Source organism: Onychostoma macrolepis, chromosome 15 (genome assembly GCF_012432095.1).
Source record: "Onychostoma macrolepis isolate SWU-2019 chromosome 15, ASM1243209v1, whole genome shotgun sequence".
NCBI classification, from domain to species: domain Eukaryota; kingdom Metazoa; phylum Chordata; class Actinopteri; order Cypriniformes; family Cyprinidae; genus Onychostoma; species Onychostoma macrolepis.
The window spans coordinates 22,926,075-22,948,788 of NC_081169.1; the positions used below are offsets into that span (position 1 = coordinate 22,926,075).

The following is a 22,714-nucleotide window of genomic DNA, read 5'->3' on the forward strand; positions in this document are numbered from 1 at the left end:
ACTTTTATACACAATATAGAAGATATACATTGTTCATTCAGCAGAATTCCCCCCATTATCAGCAAAATAAAAAAGAAAAGTAGTATGCTTCAAGTTATTTTTTTGCCGACATAGTATGAAGATGCTGCATATTCAAAGAAAACCGCAACATGGCAAAAAACTACTGGACCTATGATGAATACAGGCAAAAGTAGTACATTTTCTGATAATTAGTCTGTTACACAAAACCGTTAAAAAAAAAAAAAAGTACAACATCTATGAAACACAGGAAAATTGAATGAATATTGAAATGGAATGAACAGAAACGTAAGTGTCCCACTTTACCAGTATTCTACCTACACAGGTTTTATACTTTGTATTTTTGCTAAAAAGGCAAAAATAAAATGTATATATATACACACACACACACACACACACAATCTCACACACACACAATCACACACACAATATTAAAAGTTTGGCTTCTTAGCAAATTTTTTCTGCTAATTTAGAAGATGTGTACAATCAATCTTCCTTTATTAGATTTTAGGTTTAAATTAGGTTTAAATTGATTTGATTTGTGTACATCAGTCAGGGTCTAGGACTATAATTTTTATATTGTCTGATTTAAAACATAATTCAAATGCCTTGTGACTTATCCAGGAATAAAATGATTTTTAATACATGCCAATTCTGTTGAATCATCAAAGCAAATTATAGCAATGTTAATTTGGGACTATAGAACCAGTTATTACTGATAACTAAAACTAAATGTAGAATAAAAAGCTTTTTACAAAGTAATAAAGTTGTCATTTCTCATTTTCATTTAGTTTAATTTGAACTACTAAAATAACTAAAATTTAAAACTATGTAGACATTTAAAAATAAATAAAAAAAATTCAACAAAATTACTAAAACTTTAGAAGTAAAAGTGTCCTAAAATAGCACTTTAAGGAGTTCAAAGGTTCGCAAAAAATGTTCCACAAACTGGTCATTTCCACCTGACTAGGTATATTCGGGGGAAATAAAGAATGAGTGAACTTGGGTGTGCTCAAACAGAGATTAAAAAACTTGCTGAAACTTTCTTCTTCCTCCAAGAGGGCCTCCCTCTCTTTTCCCCCAAGCCCCAAACACACTGTTAGGACCATTTGTGAATCCAGCCTCTCCAATGAAACCACCTCCACACAGAAGACCCCCTGCTAGCTCACCACTGAAAAAAGTCTAGTGTAAGCCAAAAAAATCAATTCCTTTACTGTTGACATCTTTTAAACCCGCCGTTAGTTGCGGAGCAAAGGGAGGCCCGGGGTCCCACCAGTCTTGGTTTTCTTCAACCCAGAACAAGAAGAAAGGTAAAATGACAGGTGTATCTAAAAGATTGTATTGCTCTTTTCTTACAAACTGCACAATAAATAAAAACATGAGAGCAAAGGCACAGTCCCCGCTCGGCCTGGCTCTGGTTTGATGCCCGGCGCTGAAACCAAGGAGCTTTCAGAGACGTCATCGTATCCGGCGTCCATGAGAGAAAGAGAGAGAGAGCAGATTTCCTTTCATCGACTCTAAAGTCAAAGTTGCAGCAGTCAGTCACTTGCTATCTTTCATTTGCCGTTGTCCACCCCTCCCCGATAATTACCACTGCAAAACTCTCGTGCCCAAATTAATAAAGGGACATGTGTAATGTTCTCTCATAGTTCACCATTTAGTCCAATTACGGCTTGTCCAGGCAGATGATGTGCCTTCAGCGGGAGAGTAATGACTTTGACATGAGCGCAGGGTCATTAGGAAACAGACTACATTATCTTAGGCGATCCTGTGTGATTAGGGACTGTCTCTAGCTTCTGGCTCTGACCGAAATGATAACACCCCCTGTCTAACAGAGAGGGATATTTCAACTTTGGTATTTAAATGGTACCTAATTACCCAAAATATCACTTGACAGGGTGATCAGTCAGTGAGACAAGCGTTAATATGAAGAACAGCTTTGATTTGAGAGAGTTTTTGTTGATGTGTTACATTTGTTTTACCAATCCTGTTGGTCTTTGGATTTAAATTTGACTCATTTTTTTGAAAAAGTATTTTGTATTTTGCTGTATTTCTTCTAGGCTATTTATCAGCGCTTGCTATGAGAAATACATTTTTGATTTTTCTTTTTGAAGTGCTAAAGTTTTTTTTTCGACAGGGTTTCTTAAAAAGCATTTAAAAGGTCTTAAAGTGGAGCAGAAAGTCTTAATTTAATTGAAATTCATTAAAGGTTGCATACAAAAAAAAAAAAAGGAAATATTCCTCAGTATTTTTTCTTGTTTTCCAGTACAAATATCTAAAAATCCTTAAATCAGGATACATTATTGAGATGCAAAATGAATTGATTCCTGAGAAATGTATCAAAATTAAGTGTGTTTATGCTTAAAACAAGATATAAAAATATCTGCCAACGGTGTCAAAAAAATAAACGTGTTTTTTCTGGACCCTTTTGGCAGGTATTTGTTTTTGCTTTAATCATAAATGCACTTCATTTTGTTGAATTTCTTTGTGTTTGTTTCCATTTATTCCATACATTGTCTTTAGTTGGTCTTAAAAAGGCTGCAGAAACCCTATCTTTGATGCTGACAATCACTCTTACATGAAATGGTGATATTTTAAGTTACAAATATGGGCAATGATGCATATTCTGAGCTCATGTTAATTCAGACCTAAAAGCTGCGATACAGATATTGATGTAAATGTCTTAAATTACCCCTATCTGTTAAAATGTTCGTGCACCATCTTGTCTGGCAACAGCTGCATTTGTTGGCTGTTTTGTTCCTAGACTTCATATACATAATTATGGAAGACATTGTTTTTCATTTGCATAATCTGCAAAGTAATTATGAGCACGACTTGCTCTGTAATCTCTATTGGTTTTCAGTTGTTTTCAAAAGGAATTTGTGTTTTCTTGTAAAATGTGATAGGAAAAATATCACTTGATCCTACTGAGATTTGCACTTCTCTATAATCCAAACAACTAAATTTGTCAACACATTGAAAATTTAATTTCATTAACACAGTACTGAATATATTGCTGCTGAATAATTAATGAGACAGAGATCAATGTATTTATAAATCAGTTTACAACATTTTTATAGTTTTATAGTAGGCCTATGTATAAAAGTATGTATATATCTATATGTAATTGAAAATTAAAACCATTTTTTAAATTATTATTATTAAAAAGATTTTTTATACATACAGTTGTGGTAATACGTTTACATACCCCTTGCAGAATGTGCAAAATGTTGATAACGGAAACAAAATAAGGATCATGAAAATCGCATGTTGTTGTTTTTTATGTAGTACTGTCCTGAATAAGCTATTTCACATAACAGATGTTTACATATACTCCACAAGACAAAATAACTAAATTTTATAAAAATTACCTCATTCAAAAGTTTACATACCCTTGAATCTTAATACTATGCCTAATTTCCTGGATGATCCACGACTGTTTTTATATTTTGTGATAGTTGTTCATGATTCCCTCATTGGTCCTGAGCAGTTCAACTGCCTGCTGTTCTTCAGAAAAATCCTCCAGCTCCTGCACATTCTTTGGTTTTCCAGCGTCTTCTGCATATTTGAACCCTTTCCAAAAGTGACTGTATGATTTTGAGATCCATATTTTCACACCGAGGACAACTGAGGGACTCATACACAACTATTACAGAAGGTGAAAACATTTACTGATGCTCAAGAAGGTAACACGGTGCATTAAGAGCCGGGTGATGTAAACTTTTGAACAGGATGATGATGTGTAAATTCTTCTCATTTTGTTTAACAATCATATTTTTTCATTTAGTACTGAACTTCAGAAGCTACATAAATACTTACATGTTTGCCAGAAGACAAAATAAGTACAATTTACCCTGATCGTTAAATTTAAAAAGTTTACCCCCCCACCCCATCTCTTAATGCATTGTGTGGCTTTCTTGAGCATCAGTACATGTTTTCACCTTTTGTAATAATTATGCCCTCAATTGTCCTTAGTATTAAAAGATGGATTTCAAAATCATACAGTCAATGTTGGAAAGGGTTCAAATATACAGAAGATGCTGGAAAACCAAAGAATGTGCAGGAGCTGGAGGATTTTTCTGAAGACCAGCAGGCAGTTGAACTGCTCAGGACCAACGAGGGAATCGTGAACAACCATCACAAAATGTGAAAACAGGCATGGATCATCCAGGAAATTATGTATAGTATTAAGATTCAAGGGTATGTAAACTTTTTTGAATGGGGTCATTTTTATAAATTCAGTTATTATTATTTTGTCTTGTGGAGTATATGTAAACATCTGTTATGTGAAATAGATTATTCAGGACAGTACTAAATAAAAAATAACATGCAATTCACATGATCCCTCTTATTTTGTTTCAATTATTAACATTTTATATATACTGTATATATTTGTCTATCTCTGTCTATCTATCAAAGACTTGTTTTATGTAAAGGTGAACATGGGACTGAATGTTTCATAAATCAATGCTTAAAGCCATCAATTCCCTTATTAACAAGATGACATTGACTAACATTTGTCCAAGCATGTCTCCCTCATTACACTTTCTTTTTTTTAAGATGTGTACAAATCTAAAATAAAACAGAGCCGTCAAACCTGTAAATGTCAATTACCGTATTTCCCTTGACATTTCTGGATAATGGCTGACATGCGGTCGCCGTAATAAGCATCATTAGATTTCAGGCGGCCCGAGATGCATCAACACACAACGTGTTTGATCGTCGTTCGGTAAGACGAGAGCCGTGTAACGTCTACGGCATATTTCATTGTCAATTGGCAAGCTTCGCTCCTCACCGCAGTGATGAGGGACGGCTTTGTTAATGTAATAGATGCTCTTGGCATTTCAAAAAGCACTCAGCCCTCTTGATTAGCTCATTTAGTCTTATTACTTAGGGGCCTTATTCACTTCTTCATTCATAAACTCCACTCACAGTCATCACGTACTGTATCATGGTTATTAGACAAGACTAGCACACCGGCCAGATGCATATATGCGAGTCTCTCTCCGTTTATTGGGTGGGAAAGAGTGGAAGTATGTGGATTGTTAAGGAGCCTCAGGGGTCTCTACATGCAACTTTTATTGTTCAGACTCACCACGCCAATAGAGAAGTAATTGTTCACGATGCTGTACGGGACTGGATCTCCTCTTTCATCTTTGTCTACAGGAGTGATATCAATCTTCCACCTGTCCAGCATCACTTCAGAACTGTTCTCAATGTCCTTGAGAATCTGCAAAAGACTTTCTCCGTCGTAGCCTGAAAGCCAAAGGACACATTACAAGTTACTCCACTGAGGTGTTTCGGATTTGGATTCATTGCGCTCCAGCTATTTATAGACAAGGAACTGACGTATTAGTAATATTCACATTTAAGTAGTTATGAATGAGTAAAAAACTGAAAATACTACAGTGATAATATGTGATAAGTTTCCCCGTGTGGCTCGCGGTGTGGATTTAGGCTTTAAGAATCACACAAAATCTCATTTACAGCATAAAATTTAAATATTGAAATGACTTAAATTACCTCCACCCCAGCGCAGACACCTTGCGAGGTCATTTCCTGTGCCGAGAGGAAGTACACACACAGGGGGATTCTGTTCAAAGTTGGCTTTATCTAAGAAAAAGAACAGCACTTCAGAGAACAATAGGAAAAACAGAACATCCCATGATTCCACTAAAGTTGCTTTGTAATGGCAGAGGGGACAAATATAACTTGTTTTACCTTTGCTCTAGCAATAATAAATAAAAAGGTCTATTTATGGGAATTCAAGTGTACTATACACAGTACATAGTTTATATAGAGTCCAAATCTGCTGAGGTGATTTTTTTTCACTATTATTTACAACAGAATCTGCATTTTCATGGGTTTAAATAAAAGATTTTTAAGAGAAAATAAAAACTACTTTGTGCATCAAAACCTCTTTTTTGACATCTCCAGCACGTTTCATGATAACCAAAAATCAAACCATTTACACAGAACATTAGAACTAAAATCTACATCATTTGAATATAAAAACATTGATGTCAGTCAAAAAAATAACATGCACAATAGTATTCGTAGTATAGAGGTTCAGGGAATACACACGTTTTTTGGAAAACCCACAATATTATATCATCACTTAAGTATAAATTTGTTCTTCACTCACTGAAATTAACAGGTTGTTTAAAAGATTAAGTCAATGATCAAATTTAATAAAAATGTTTAATTTTCCAATAAAAGATGATACATTTTTTCATGATTTGTTACATTTAATTACCTCTTTGCTGATTTTGAGCCATACACATATAGACCATACAGACTACAGTATATATGTATGCACACATGTACTGTATAATGAAATAAATGGCAATGTCAAAACTACAGTGGTTCTTTTCTAATACACTCCTCTGGAAGCATCCAGTCTATTACTCTGTCTTTGTTTTGATTGATAAAAAATGGAGGCAATTTTTGACACAAATAAAGGGCTAAATGAGGATGCAGTCATCTTAAAAAAAATCACCTGCGGAGACTATTCTTCAGATGATATAAGTAATATGCCATTTCTTGAAGAAAGATAATCATCCTATTTGCCCTGAAAATACAGGTACGAATGTAATAGCTTTAGTTCTGTGAAAAATAAGTATTTGACTATTTTGACAAATATAACAAAATCACTTCTGTACAAAAGAGCCTGTGAAACAACAAGAAAAGCCTTTTTCGCAGTATTTCCTCAAGATGTCTTTATGTTATGAAGTTTACTTTAGCATGTTGTTTTTATTAAATCTAGAATGAAAACTTCCTGGATTTAATTTACAACATGGCACAGTATGGAAGCCCTGATCCACATGACGCAAGTTTTTAATTGCTTTAAGAAATGACTCAAAAAGAGGCCAAAGCAAACAAACATGCACTATGTGGGCGTCATGCAACTGTGTTGTACAACTCTGTTTTCATCTGAACTCACTTATAACATCAAGAATCCATCCAACGGTACCATCTCCACCACAGGCCAGGACTCTGAAATCTGGAACATCTCGAAAGAAATTTAAGCTGAAATAAAGAGCGTTTTCAGAATTACTAAGATGCCAAGTGTTACAAAAGCAATATAACCATAATTTTATACTTCCACAACTATTAAATACTGCATATGCATGTATTTAATGAAAGATAACTATGATTTGTTAGACAACACGCATAAAAAAATATACTGTATTGGTTTATGAATGAATCTTTTGTTTAAATAACAAATGCAAATCCATCTTTTGGAAAGTCAAGCCTGTTCAGAAGCTAATCAGATCTACCAAGACAATGTTCATTGCAGTGTCTTCCGTTCCTTCACAATAATAAAGCTCTAACTGCATGAAGGGACCTTACATAGTAGAATGGTGCACAAAATAAGACTCTCAATTACTTTACTTATTGGGACATGCAGGCTTGGCAAATCAGATTAGACAGCAAAAACAGATGACCAATCACATGAAAAAGCAACTTTGAGGATGTTTGAGTATGAAGAAACAAACACTCAATTTGCTCTAATTGTATTAGCAGGGCCTGTAATTGACAGACAGCCCAGAGCTACGGCTGAAAAGTCACCTCGACAAAGCAATGGCACATTATCATCACATGACTACGCCAAGCTCGTGTGCGAATGCATAAAGTCAAAAGCTATCTTTTCCACCAGCAGAGAAACGTCAATACATAGGCTACACCTGACTTCGAACGCCATAATCAATAGGTTCAAAAGCAAATTGGCTGACAAGGTCACTAAATGGTGTCTGGAGAGCATCGCTCAGTGGGGTGCATTTATAAAATCATCAAAATCTGGAAAAAACAGTAATCATCCTTTCAAAAATATTCCTACACTAGAAAACATTCAAGTAAAAACTGCCAACTCTATGCATTGATCTTCCAATAAGATGTTTGAATTGTGAATCATTTGTTTTGAACCACTGATTTAAAATGCTAGGAATCCAATTACTGTAACTGAGATTTTGGTGAAAAATACACAACAGTTCAAAAGTTGTACGTACATATGCATGTATGATTTATTTATCATTTTATTTTAGTTTTTTTGCTCACCAAGGCTGCATTTGTTTGATTGAAAATACAATACAAATACAATAAAACAATAAAAATACAACAATTGAAAATACAATAAAATTGTTAAATATTATTACAATTTACAATAACTGTTTTCTACTTTAATATATTTTAAAATGTAATTTATTCCTGTGATGCAAAGCTGAATTTTCAGCAGTCATTACTCTAGTCTTCAGTGTCACATGATCCTTCAGAAGCCAATTTAATATGCTGATTAGGCTCTCAATAAACATTTCTTCTTCTTATTATTATTATTATCAATATTGAAAAGTGTTTCAGCTCTTTAACTGCATTTAGAGTAGTTTTTTTCTTCTTTTTTGCCCAAGACCCATAAATGCATTTATAAAAATGCATATAGAATCATATCACTAATTGAATCAAATCAATTAATGAATCAAAATGAATCATTCTGAATTTTCCAAATTTGAATCAAAAACGAATGGAATCGATTCACTGTCTACCCAAATATTCACACCCAATAACATTTCTGTTTTCTTTATTGCTCTTTGAAATTCCATTTTCAAAATAAAGTCTCACTGAGTATTGTCACAACCCTCACGGCTGTGCACTTAATTCAAAAGTGACCACGTAGCTGGCATACTAATAACAAATTCAGTCAGTGATCACAGAGCCGCATGGTTGCGTGCATTTGATTGACACCAGCGATGGTATGCGTGATCACACAAGGCCCTGAGAGCGGCAACACACTAACACTAACATGAATCTATTATTACCAGCTGACTGTCAGCACTGGAGACTTCCACAGCCTGGCTTTGTTCTCCGCGGTGTTTGTGATGGCAGATCTAACCCTTTAATAATGTCTACATTTACAGCTAAGATGCAGAGCGAGATTGTCATGCATGAATTAGTGCACTTTATTATCAAGCAGTGTCTGCATATACAATGTATTGTTAACGTGGGGTTGTCAGAACTCTTTTGATCATAAAGCGAGAATGTGGCACAACAATACGTTTCCCAGAAAGCTAGACAGCAGGGAGCTAAATGCTTCTGTTAGAATGATAAGAGAAAAGCCTCTCTGGAGTGTCTGGAGAACTGTCACTCACCCAGGCATGGGGCCGTTCTTGGCCAGGTTGTAGACTTGACGGGGGTTCAGGAGGTACTGGAACTTTCGGAAGATCCTAGATAGGGCAAAAGTTATGAATAGAACTAGTGAAAAAAAATACTAAAATGTATTTGAAATACATTTATATCATGCTAAGTATATAAATTGCAATTGTACTATTTGTATATTAAACTGGTTTACTTAAATTCTGCTAAATTGGTACTTTGCACTTTAATTGTGTTGAGGTCCAACTAAAGATATACTTAAGTATATTTGATCGTGCTAAAGTGAAACTATTGCAAGTATACTTCAGATACACTTTAAATATATTTCATTTAAAGACTGATATTACACAGTGATCATACAATCCTCATCTGTAGTGACATTAAAACACATTTTAGGCATAATATTAAGAAATGTGCATTGTGCAATAAGGAAATACTAAAGTTCAAATATAATTTTATATCAATACATCTTACGTGATGTCAATAAATTTTTTTGTTGTTGTTGTTGTTGTTTTTTTCTGGTTTCTTTTTGTTTTCACTAATGTACAATATTATTATTATTATTTATTTATTTTTTTCTCCCATTATTTTAACAGTGAAAAACAATAAAAGTACATTCCCACAGCATGACTATATTTTATTTCAATAGTTTTGTTTCTTCTTATTTTTATCACTAATGTACATTATGGTGTTTTTATACATTTTCTGTCAATATTTAGTTAATGTTTACTGCATTATTTCGGTAACACTTTACAATAAGGTTCATTAGTTAACTACATTAGTTAACATTAACTAATAATAAACTGCACTTATACAGCGTTTATTAATCTTTGTTAATGTTAATTTCAACATTTACTAATACATTATTAAAATCTTGTTAACATTAGTTAATGCACTGTGAGCTAACATGAACTAACAATGAACATCTGTATTTTTATTAACTAACGTTAGCGAAGATTAGTAAATACAGTAACAAATGTATTGCTCATGGCTAGTTCATGTTAGTTAATACATTAACTAATGTTTAACTAATGAATCTTATTGTAAAGTGTTACCATTATTTCAGTGTCATATCATGTGTTACCCTGATAGTGTTTTGTTTTGTTTTTGTGTGTATGATCCTGTGCAATGTTTCAAGGACATACTTACTGTATGATGAACCCTGATTTATTATGTGGCTTTCTATTTTACCACCTGTATTATTATGGTGCTTATCAATACATGCATAAAGATTTTAGTCATTCAAGTTCAAGTATTTTTCTAAGTTCATTGGTATATTAACTTAAATAGACAGTTTTAAGGCACCAATATTCCATCCATAATATTTTCACCATATTTTTACAGTGAATTTCTGGCAACCACAGATGCCATTTTTGTACACAAATTTAACAGGATATATTTTACAGTGATTTTTTAAATAATAGATGGATGTGGTTGGATGAATTCGCAATAGAAATTAAGGATTTTTTCATTAATATTAGCTATTACAAGATATTAGCTATTCAAGAAATACTGGTGATCATGGCCATCTCATTCAATATTGCCTATCAAGAGGAACTAAAATCTGATAAGGATCTTTAGGATGCCAAAAATTGATTTAAAATTGCAACTGATTTGATTAGATCCTCATTTAGGTTGCCAGAAATGGATGTGAAACTGTAATTGTAACTCAGAGAAGTTTCATCAACAACCTCGAACACATTCAGTGCATTGCTAATTTGACTGAAACTGGTATGCACTGGTGTCAAACAAACTGTAGTGATGGATAAATTATGCAGATTGATTCAAAGACAGTTAAAATACTATATGAAAATTTCACCTTTCCCCTTGTTTGCCTCCACTTTTAGGGTTGACGAAAACCAACAATGGATGAGTTCCTTCTAATGGCGTAATCTACAGATTAAAATGATAAAAAGCATTATTACATATCCTAATCTAGAAACATTTTAAATGAATTTAGCTTTTAAATCAGCTGTTGTGCTTTATGATTCAAATTTTACTGACCAACAGAGTGCACAAAACATCCTTAAATTCACAAATTTGCATTTAGTAAGACCATGCATCTCAGAAAATATGCATATTTATTCAACAAAGGTTTTTCTTAACATTTTCTTCACCACCTGAACCTTAATTTTCAGTCAGCAATGTGATAATTCTCTCTCAATCGAGTCTGATCTGCTCAAAAAGATCTCAGAATAACTCTTCAGTACAAAAAGTCTATGATGCACTACCCATGTAAAACCCACGTCATGAGACGCAACTGGCAAACCTCAGTAATCAGCTCCATATTTAGTCATTAATGACAGTCTTTGACCATGAGTCACTTTTCTGCATGGATGCATGATGATTGTGGGGTTTTGGAGCGGACGACGCACGCACAAACTAATCCAGAGAGTGTGAGTCGTCTTCCGGTGGACAGTGACACAGATGAAGCGCTTAAAACAGAACCCATCGAAACAATCCCAGCAGGCCCAGGTGAATTAATGAGCCGCCCGTCCGGTGACGAGTGATCCATTACTTCCTCTAATTATAAATAATAATCCTGATTATTACACTGGTTAGCCGCCGCCAGCCAAGATGGATGACCCAGGACATGATTCGTCTTTTTTCGTTCTGTCATTACTATGCTCAGACAACACCCAATCACACAGGGTCACTGCTGCCTAGAAGTGTGATTTTGAGATACAATTGTAATTTTGAGCAAAACTTAGTTGATGACTCACCAGGAAATTAATCGTTAACATTATGTTAATGGATTTTTTATTTGTATACTTATATTTTAGTTGAATTAGGAATGAGCTATGCAGATTATATCATATTATATCAGTTATTTTACCCTTTTTTTTCTTTTTAAAATAATATGTGTCAGTCAGTACTTGATATACTGTTAAATGTAATCATTAGCAAATATAAATATTTATTTTTTAATAACACCTGTTTTTATACTGCATGTCATAATGTTGTAATGCCTAGATTCATTTGTAGGATTTAAAACAGTTATTTTAGTTGTTGGTGTTTATTTTTAATTCATGTATTTTTGTGTTTTTCATTATTTTTAAAACTGATTTATTTAGACAAAAATGCTAAATTTAAATATAAGCTTTTATACAGTAGAACATCAGCCTTATTAAATAATTACAAATAATTAATAATGCATAATACATAGATAAATTCATAGAATGAAATTTGTAAAAAAAAAAAAAATTATACAAAAAAAAAAAATAATAAATTGGTACACTTTAGTATAGGGACCAATTCTCAATATTAACTAGTAGCTTATTAGCATGCCTATCATTAAAATATTGGCTGTTTATTAGTACTGAATAAAGTAAGTGCTAATACATTCTGCATGACCATATTCTATATCCCTAATCCTAGTTAAATGTTTATTAATAGAGAGAATTGGACCTTAAAATAAAGTGTGACCAAAATTTATATCAGTGCATCTCTAGTTAAAATGTCATTTTAAATCACCTTTTGTCTACACTAGTTCATTTAAGTGGTGTATGAAGAAATTCTAAAAGATCACATATTCCATATTGTCCCTAATTTATATGAGATGATCATAAAAGATGCATGCATGAAAAGCATAAAACTAGCTAAGTCTACTCCCAAGTGTATTTCATATCAATCATGTATTTTGCCTGATAGTATTAGGGACTATTAGATTCACTAAAGCACTCTGTTATTTTGTTTGAATCCATCTGCAGGAAATGTACCCCTGGGACTTCCTGTTTTTAGCAATATCCGACTATAAGTGTTTGTCATTCACCTGTAGCCCCTGTCCATCCACTGATACTGAATTGGTCCTTTGTATTTTCCCCCGGCCTCCTGATTGGCCGGAGTCTTTTCTCAGAGTGGACTGTCTCTCCTGCAGTAAAAGGTCACATGTAAAGGTCTAAAAGAGCTGAGCTTTATATAACAACTGAGTCCCAAAATAACGTATGAAAAGAAAAATGACATATTACCAGTACAACAGGGCATATTGTGTTTGGAGGAAGTATGTGATCTCTCAGTGATCCGCAGTCACATTCAGGTTTGACGTGAGAAGCGCACTTGTTGTGTAGCTGCAAGACAGAGCAGAACATAACTTTAAAATAGATCAGATAATTCATCAATATTTATTTAATAATTATGAATACTGATAAACTCACAGTAATCTGGCACCAGACACAGTGAAGGCCTGAAAGACCCTGGTAACACTTGATAGTTTTGTGACACTTATCGCACTTGCTTGGACAGTTTCCCTCAACCCAGAAATGGTGCATAATCTATTAAAAAAAAACATGTAAAAATGCAAATAAATGCATATATAGAGAAAGAGAGAGAGAAGGCATATCACAAATGAGCATAGGTTTTGATTACGACTCATCATTGGTGTATTCAGTCTCTGTTTAAACCAGGTTAATCATGTAATTAGCAATGCTTAGAGAGAGAATTTCTTTCTAATTTCATTAGCTGAAAAGAAGCCCTTGGTCTAAGCCCCGTGAAGCATTGGTGATCCAAGCGTGCTGGTTTTTAAACACTACAATTCGACGCACCTCAGTGTTTTTCTTAGATTTGACGTATGTTTTGATGCAGGACAGGGGGGCTCGAGCCACACATCTCTCATGAACGGTGTACTTACAGACTATAAAACAGACACAGAAAAATTATTCATAGTGTAAAGTAAAAATGCTTTGATCGTTTGTTTTTCATATCATTTTTAATACTTTGACATGTATTTTAATTAAATGTATTACTATTATAGTGTCTACAATTGGTTATTTAATGTCAGCATTTATTAATATATTAATTTATAAATACATTATAAAAATACATATTACTTCACCAAAGTACAAAAAAAAGAAACAAACAAAATGAAATACAAGCATTTGAAATTGCACTGTCTTATTATGACCTTGCAACCATCTTTAATTCTTTGAATGTCAATGTTTAAAGATGAGATATTTAATACATTAGCTTATATTAGAAAATAAATTAATTAGATTATCTTGACTTGCATTTGTCCATTTGCACTTACAGCATAAGGCACAAAATGATAAGTGAACAGAAGTGACTGGTGGTTAATATAATAAATGAAGTTCTGGTGCTGGACTTACAGGAGCAGCATAAGCCTTGCTTTCCCAATCCAATCAACATATTCAGACAAAGGTTACAGTATGCAGGTTTACTGAAGTGCTTCAGTCTCCACACATGTTGCCCGTCATCCTTTACATTCTGAAAAACAGAGAGAGTGAAAAAGACAAAGATGATAGCGAGAGAATGAGAGGAAGACTTGACAAGGATAATACAACTATGACAACTGTGATGAAAAACATTACAGCAAATTACATTAAGGGTATTCTGGAATCCTGCTGAGACAATGCAAAACTTGAAAGGAAAGGAATATGTTTTGAAAAATGTCGAATCTGCATCTTTAACAATCTGGATGACATGCAAAATAAATCAGGCACCAGACCACTAGTGCAGCCAAAAAGGCATTAAAAATTAGTCGAGGACTCCATCTAGTGGGCAAACAGAGTGTAACATCTCAATTTCATCAACAATGATATTTCTGTTCCTTTTGGTTTGGATGAATGGATAGATGGACAGGCAGATGGACAAAAGAACACATCGGACAAACACATAGATATGTAAAGCTTAATAGATAATCACAGTTTCAAGTCCCAGCAGTACTAGCAGAGGAATGGTGGTCAGACCACCCTGGACCCACTCTTCAAGAGAAACCATCCCGTCACGGTCATAGTCGATCTCCTGCATCATCTCCTCCAGAATCTACACCCCAAAACCAATGATGTTAGACATCTTAATTATTGTGAATAAGTTTATTATCATTATTGCTGCTACTATTACAAGTATTTCTTATAACCTTCCTCATCCTCCATCCTCTAATTTTTGTTATTAATGCTATTATTACTATTATTATTGTTATCATTACTATTGTTTTTTTTGTTTTTTTTTACTATTGTCATGTCTGTTGTACTCTCTTTTATTTATATACTTCCACCCCCAACACCCAGTCACACTTACGCAAACACACCCACACACACACACACACACACACACACAAACACACACACACTCACTCACTCACTCACTCACACAAATCATGTTGACTGTCATGTATGTTTTGTTGACCTTGGTTATTTTGTATTTGATTTGTTACCTGTAAATAGTATGTTTGTTTGCATAATAAAAAAAAAAAAAAAATTTTTTCTAATTATTAGAAAAATATGATCAAATTCGGCACACACTGTCTGGCCAAGTTTATTTTACCGGCTTCAGTTCTGTGACGTCCCACTCCAGATACTCCGCAACATGCATCATCTGAGAGATAATGTGCTCCAGTTCCTGTTCGAGAGGAGAAGACATCACTGTAACTCTACACAAAGATCTAGTGGTGGGATCCTGAATCCTGCTACATCTACCTTCTTGTAAAAAGTTTACTTCCAACTCAGTCAAAACTCCTGAAACAGGTATTCAAGGTAATCACGTTACAGATTAATTATTTCTTTTACTTGTAACATATACACATATAAACGCGTATAAATGTGTATTTCAATACAAATTTAAAAACATTTAAATACACACATAATAATAAAAAAGATTACTGGAGAACATTTTACAGTAAAATATATATATATTTTATACTTTATATTGAATTAGTAGATGAGTCATTTATCTACTTCAAAATGTCATGCTCAGTTCAGTGTGTCACTTGCCATGTTTTATTTCTTTGTAAAGTTTCTAGCAATTTCTGTGAAATTTACTAGCAATTTCTACCAAAATTTACCAAATTTTTTACACCAAATCAGATATACGTTAATTATAATTTAGTTTATTTTGAGATGTCTCATCTCGAATCTGTCCTTTTTATCTCTTTTTTATGAAATGCATCAATAAAAATTAAATTACAGACAAGTCTTGAAACAAATTTAACAGAGAAGAGCGAAATTAGTAAATGCACCCAATCCAGCCATGAACCACTAGGTGGCGTTTGCTGTTACAATACGATAATACAATAATACGGTAATAAACCAGAGAGTTTGCTGGAGAGATGAAGTCTCACCTTACTGTCTAAAAACCCGTTCCCATCTGTGTCATAAAGGCGAAACATAACTGCGACAGAAACAAAGAAAGATAAAGAAAGTATGAAAAAGAGAAAACACTGCAGATTCAACACAAGGATAATTTCTGCATCTAAAAGGGTAGCCTGATAAGAAAATGGCTCTGTATTCTCAAAAAAGGATATCTATGGAAAGAATCGCACAATTCAGAGTGCAATCTCAGCTTTTCTATGAGGCATTATAAGTGGGTGTCGCCATGGAAACCAGCAGCTCAGCCAATGACAGCATTTCTCAAGAAGACAATTCAATCAAGCTCAGCACAATTCAATATGAGCTAGCCCATCACTGATGTTTTTCATTAAAAACTATTTGTTATTTCTTACATAATAGCATCTCAGAGGCGGTATTAGACGTTAAGAGGTTATTAGCATCCGAGCAGCCCATAGCAACAGGTTTCTGAACTAGCAGCCTGGAATTACAATCAAAAAAACCATTACAAATGTGACAAAAGCTGCCAGTAGATGGCAGCACCGCCTCGTGTTTTCTCTATTATGAAAAGCAATTATGGAACCAAAAGGGAGCTTCTTCAACACCATAAAGGACTGGTAAGTGTACCGTGAGGTATTTTGAATAAAACTAGTAATTAGTAGGAAAGGTACTGCACAGTAAGTGATCTTACATTCTAGTTTGTCTTCTGGTCGTCCGCCCTCCAGCAGAGAGAGGTAGCAGATCATATCCTTCAGCTGGACTGAACCGAGAGCTTCGGACGGGGATGTTTCCTTTGGCGGCGTGCAGCTTCCCTTTATGAGTTTTAGACCTTGTAAACCACAAGTAAATTATGTTTAACATCACTTTTTGTGGTGTGTTTTGGCTAGAAATCCCTGGAGATTTCATCATCGAATAACAGGAATAAACAGAATATATTTGCTTTGTGTGCATATATATGTGACCAACATAACTGGTACAATTGTGAAATGTTATTATAGTGTAAAATCTATTTTTAAAATGTAATTTAAGGCAAAGCTTAATTTTCATCAGCCATTACCCCAGTCTTCTTCAGTATCACATAATCCTAGAGAAAGTACTATAAAATGCTGATTATTATCAAACATTTAATATTTTTTTGTGGACTTGAGGGTTCTCTGATTAATAGAAATCTCAAAATAACAGCAGTTATTTTAAATCAACATTTTTTTGTATTGTTATAAATGTCTTTACTGTCACTTATGCATCTTTTCTGAATAAAAGTATTATGTTCTTTAAAAAAAAAAACTTTTTAGTTGTAGTGTAAACTGACTTTACAAATGTTTTCTCTAAACTAAAGTAGCTTAGTAGTGGTTTCTTGATTAGATATTACAGTTTATTTGTTTTTCACAAAAAGTCTGAATGAAGGTTGTTCAGCCTGTGCGAATGGGCAGATTTAAATTACCCATGATTCTCTGCTTGTCTGTCGTGGAGGGGCTTGGTTTGGGGTCTTTGTTGCAGAAACTGAGGAAGAGATGCTGGCAGAAATCATCAGCAAGTTCACTCTCCAGGAAGGTCTCCATGAAGAGCTTGAAACCCTCAAAGTCAATTTCCTGCTGAAGGTGATTCACCCTGTTACTCTGATTAATATTTCATACTGACCAAATAACTGTGCAGCCAGGCTGTAAAACCATAAAATGACAATTTACCTGATTGAGGATTTCTGGCTTCTATGCAGCACAAAACGACAAATAAAAGCATCTTCAGTAAATGGATGGCAGCAATTATGTAAACTGAAATGATTTCATTACCCAAAAGAAACATCATATAGTTTAATGGCTCTAATAACCACTGAAATTAGGTAATCATCGTTACATTCAGAACAGTACAGCATTCTTAGCTCAGCATGAACATTGCAAAATAGTGTGCTTCAAAAGGCATAAAGAGTTGCAATACCTCCTCAGGATTATACTTGGCCAGAATCCCATCTCCATGAAACTCCTGGAGAACATCTTTTAGTTTCTTAGTTGTGTCTGCAACAAATGGGTCAAACAAAAGGAAGATACTGTAATAGTTAAGACAGCTTAAGAAACGCGTTGATGTGGTGAAAAAACATTAAAAATGCATATCAGATAGATAATGACCTGCATTTTTTAGGATGAACATGTTTTGAACTTCTATATTAATATTCATGCTTTTTGTGAAAAGTATTAAGATATTTTGATATTTTTTGGACATGGCAAGGTTACATTACTATTAAAAAGTATAAGATTTGTTATGGTTTTGAAAGAATTTGATTAAAATACTTTAAAATACTTTAAAAACAGCAATATATTGAAATATTAACTTAATTAATCGCATCCAAAATAAAAGTTTTTGTTTAGATAATATATGTGTGTGAACTGTGTATATTTATTATGAATATATAAATACACACACATGCATGTATATATTTATATATTAAATATATTTATCAATGATATAAATTATATGAATATACAATATATGCTGTATACAGCACTGGTTTTAATATATTAATATCTAGTCTTAAGTGTCACATGATTCTTCAGAAACCATTCTAATATGATTTGGTGCTCAAGAAACATTTCTTATCATTATCAATGTTGAAAACAGTGCTGCGTACTATTTTACATTCTTTTTATTAAATTATTTGATTCCTTAATTAAATCATTATTTTCTTTTTGAAAAGGAAAAATCTTTTAATGCTCTCAAATTTAATCTTTGTGATACATTTATGCAAAATGTTTGTCCCAATTTAAAAAGTCCTTATTCGTCAATGATCATTTACATTTTTTAAAAGACAGATTTTGAAAAACAAATTACTATGCCACCCTCCCTTCCAAACTTCAAACATAAAGTTTTGTTTTACCTCAACATCTTTTCCCTCTGTTTGAAACAGCACTGATTCACCAGAGTGCATCTTTCAGTAGATCAGATCATCTCTATCAGGAGTCCAATGATACTAGAGCTCACAACTTTCAAACCTGTGAGACTTTCAGCAGCAGAGAGGTTTCGTATACACTAATAACCCATATTGTCATACTGCGTGCTAGCCAATCAGAATGAGAGAGGCCCTGGCACAGGAAACAGTGGGCTCTGGGGGTATCAATTATTCAGATTACTCAATTAAATGCAGACAATCTCTGTTCTCTGCATTTGTAATGAAAGATCCTCTCGTTGACAGTTGATTTATTATGCATGAATGCAGGATTTAGAGTAATCAAAATGGCACAAATCTGTATCTTCATCTTTATGTGGTTGGTTTTTGAATTGTGTGTAATTGAATCCTTTATTATTATTATGTCAAGCAGATTTTTGCTCAAATAAGAGTTTTATCTCTTTATCTTAATGGTAAATGTAGTAAATAATGGTGAAAAATGGTCTACTTTGACAGCAAACACTGGCTTTTTCTAACCGTTTCCTCAAAAAAGAGATTATAGATGACACTTCATTCAGACTGACTCGCACTGCAGCATTAGCACTCAAAGGAATCAACGTTCATCATGGATGGATTATGTATTTAGGGGAATTAATAACTGTCAGTCAGAATTTTCTCTCCCCTCATAGTCTGGTCCCGACTGGATTAGACTGAAGTCTCAACCTAAAGCTCAAGACAGGAAATGACATTTCCTTAAGTGACACACACACAAATGCGGTTAAATGGTTCGATTTTTATTCCAGTGAAATGGCAGCCTCTCAGTGTGTCTCCGCAAGGATATATAGCGGCTGGAAGATACTCTTTGGATCGAATAAACCATGAATTGAAACAGTAATATTTGGCACTTCCATCTCAGAAATGTTCTTTAGGAAACATATAACTGAATTGAACCATAACTTATGGATTGATAAACAAATACTGGGTAAATTCGGAAGAATTACAGAATATAAGCCTTACATTGCGCATAGTCTTGAAGAAGAGAGAATTCATTTGGGCTCAAAGTGACCCACTTTTCTTCATTTGACATGCTGTCCAGTCTTTATCTGCCTCTGTTTACATACATAAGATCCAGCAGCTCAGCCTCTGTGGAGAGAATGAGAAAACTGTCAATCATCTTGTGAACAAAACTCATCTTGTGTAATATAGTCAGGGTTGGGAGCGTTACTTTTAAAATGTATTCCGTTACAGTTACAAATTACTTCATCAAAAAAGTATTCAGTAACGTAATCCAAGTACCACAATATGAAAGTAATGTAATCTGATTACTTTTGGATTCCTTTTAGTTACATACGTAAATAAAGTGAAAAAGCAATATCTAAGAAGCCTACTTTTATTTAACTTTAAAATGAAAACTAATAAAAACTACAGTAAAAACTATTTGAAACTACTAAAAATCGTGTCTTGTTTCACCATCTAGATATTACAGCCCGTGTATATTTATTTATATAAAAGGCTATGCAGACATCTAGTGGCTATACAGTTTAGTTTTATTTTTATTTTTATTTATTTATTTTTATTTTACATGTAGCCTACAAGTAAATACAAAAATAGTTTATACACAACATTACAAATTTTCACCATATACATATTAGTCTATTTTAGAATAAACCTGCATGTTGAAATGTATGTGAAATGCTCTTTGCATTGACTGATCCGGGGTGTGGGGACTCATGTGTTAATTTCTACATTTCCATGCACACCATGGAATTTTAAATCACTAACAAACATCAATTTTAGCTAACATGATGATTTCCATGCAAGTCGCACCTGCAAATGTTCAAGTTGGTTGAGTAGCCTAAACTTTAAGTAAGAGTCTTCATGCATAGCTTGCGCTGTACAACTTTGTTATTTCCTTTATCCTTTTTGAAGACAAAATAACTATGAAATTTCCAGACATGAAAACGTTTTTCCCAGCAGGAAGCATCGTAATTAATTAACTGTAATGGGTCTCATCACATGTTTGAGGAGAATAATTGTAGGTGGGTGTTATTTGCGCATAATAGGATTTAAAAAAAAAAAAATCATTTATTTAATTTTAAATGAAACAAATGTAATCCTGATAGTAATCCCACTTTTTACCAAATGTAACTGTAATCTGAATACTTTGTTTTTTGACGTAACTGAAACGGATTACAGTTACTAGATTTTTGTATCCTGATTACGTAACGCCGTAACATGTATTCTGTTACTCCCCAAGCTTGAATATAGTCTAGCTTTATTTCTAATTTCACGTATATGTGTAAAGCCGTGTTTTTATGATTCTGTGTCTGGTATCGGTTATTACAGAACAACAAGAAGAGTGTCTTCTTGAGAGTGACATCTAGAAGAGTGACATCTATTAAGGGAGCAAGTATACAGTTGCAGTTATACACCGATAAACTGATAATTATTTTCATTTTACAGCCAATAACCGATAAATGTCCAATACTAAAATCAAATAAATTTAAAATAAAACTATGTGGATTTAGACATTATAATGTAGAGTATGAAAAATTAATATTCATTTTAAAATTAGCTAAAGTCTGCATTTAATAAGTTATTAATGATTAACTTTAAAATTAACAAAGTGTTAGATGATGGCAAAGATAATCTAGATTTAAAATTACAGCAAACAATATTGTACAGTTTAAAATCCAATATCGATTGATGCTGAGACATTGAAAAACTCTAATATTAGCCGATAACCAATATGGTACTAATATATCACACAACCCTCATATTTATAGTTTCTAAATTAAAGCTAGCAAAATGAGTAGAAACCATATCTGATCTGACAGTTTCACCTGATTTTGTAACAAATATTGCAGTTAAATTATGATTAGGCCTACTGTGCCAACACATTCATACATTTTCATAAAAAATGAGAATTGTCACATAGAAAGGAAGAATATGAAATAAAATGAGCTTATGAGCTCATCCATTTCTGAAGTATTCTACAATCTTCACTACTCAAGGAAAACTCGGCAACTCAATTCCACATCCTGTCAAGCTTTTGAATTTCCTGCGACAAGAGCAGGAAGTCCCTGAGGCAAGTGTCTTTTCTGAAAGATAATCTGTATTTATGAATAAAAGTGCTTGCCATGTCAAGAACCCAAAACAAACTCTTCTCAGCGTTACCTCAGGCTATGAAAAATGGATGATCTTGGCCTCGTCTTGACCTTAACCCACATTCAAAATGGCTTTTACTCACAGCTCACTGTTAAAATACCCACAACTTAAGCTCACAAACTGACAAATGATGTATTATATGACCATAAACATACAAAACATCAAATACAGCAGTGTTTGTTCAACCCTGTCACCACTGGTCTGCAATACAGCGTAATGCAAATACAGTCAAGAGCTCCATCATGTTGTCACTGGTAACGGATTGAACACAATTCCCTCTTTCACACAAACACAAGTGCAAAACGGAGTTCCACTCACCTGATGCTTCTCAAAGTCAAAAGCAGAGATCCAACAGTCATGTTATGTGTTTTCCTGCATCGTCTGGAGGGGACGTCACCTGCCAGCAACTCTCTCTCTCTTCTAACAGAGCCACTGTGTTTGTATCTAT

The 22,714-nt window shown here is 33.7% G+C and overlaps 1 protein-coding gene across 4 annotated transcripts in view; it reads right to left on the minus strand.

Moving 5' to 3' along the window:
- Positions 1 to 22,664, minus strand: part of dgkb (diacylglycerol kinase, beta) — a 51,342-nt gene extending 28,678 nt beyond the window's left edge. For 2 of the 4 annotated variants that reach the window (XM_058744487.1, XM_058744489.1), the window contains exons 1-17: positions 18,156 to 18,172; positions 17,909 to 17,929; positions 17,665 to 17,812; positions 16,915 to 17,052; positions 16,238 to 16,287; positions 15,445 to 15,519; positions 14,824 to 14,943; positions 14,268 to 14,385; positions 13,707 to 13,795; positions 13,320 to 13,436; positions 13,134 to 13,232; positions 12,938 to 13,036; positions 10,985 to 11,058; positions 9,162 to 9,236; positions 6,962 to 7,047; positions 5,542 to 5,631; positions 5,114 to 5,274 (exon numbers count right to left, since the gene is read on the minus strand). In XM_058744487.1, coding sequence (XP_058600470.1) covers positions 5,114 to 5,274; positions 5,542 to 5,631; positions 6,962 to 7,047; positions 9,162 to 9,236; positions 10,985 to 11,058; positions 12,938 to 13,036; positions 13,134 to 13,232; positions 13,320 to 13,436; positions 13,707 to 13,795; positions 14,268 to 14,385; positions 14,824 to 14,943; positions 15,445 to 15,519; positions 16,238 to 16,287; positions 16,915 to 17,052; positions 17,665 to 17,782 — 1,509 coding nt within the window. In that variant the 5' untranslated portion in view covers positions 17,783 to 17,812; positions 17,909 to 17,929; positions 18,156 to 18,172. Of the gene's footprint in view, positions 1 to 5,113; positions 5,275 to 5,541; positions 5,632 to 6,961; positions 7,048 to 9,161; positions 9,237 to 10,984; positions 11,059 to 11,434; positions 11,753 to 12,937; positions 13,037 to 13,133; positions 13,233 to 13,319; positions 13,437 to 13,706; positions 13,796 to 14,267; positions 14,386 to 14,823; positions 14,944 to 15,444; positions 15,520 to 16,237; positions 16,288 to 16,914; positions 17,053 to 17,664; positions 17,813 to 17,908; positions 17,930 to 18,155; positions 18,233 to 20,115; positions 20,242 to 22,584 lie in introns of those variants that run through there. The other 2 variants (XM_058744491.1, XM_058744490.1) reach the window with 2 other exon arrangements.
- Between the last annotated feature and the right edge of the window lie 50 nt (positions 22,665 to 22,714).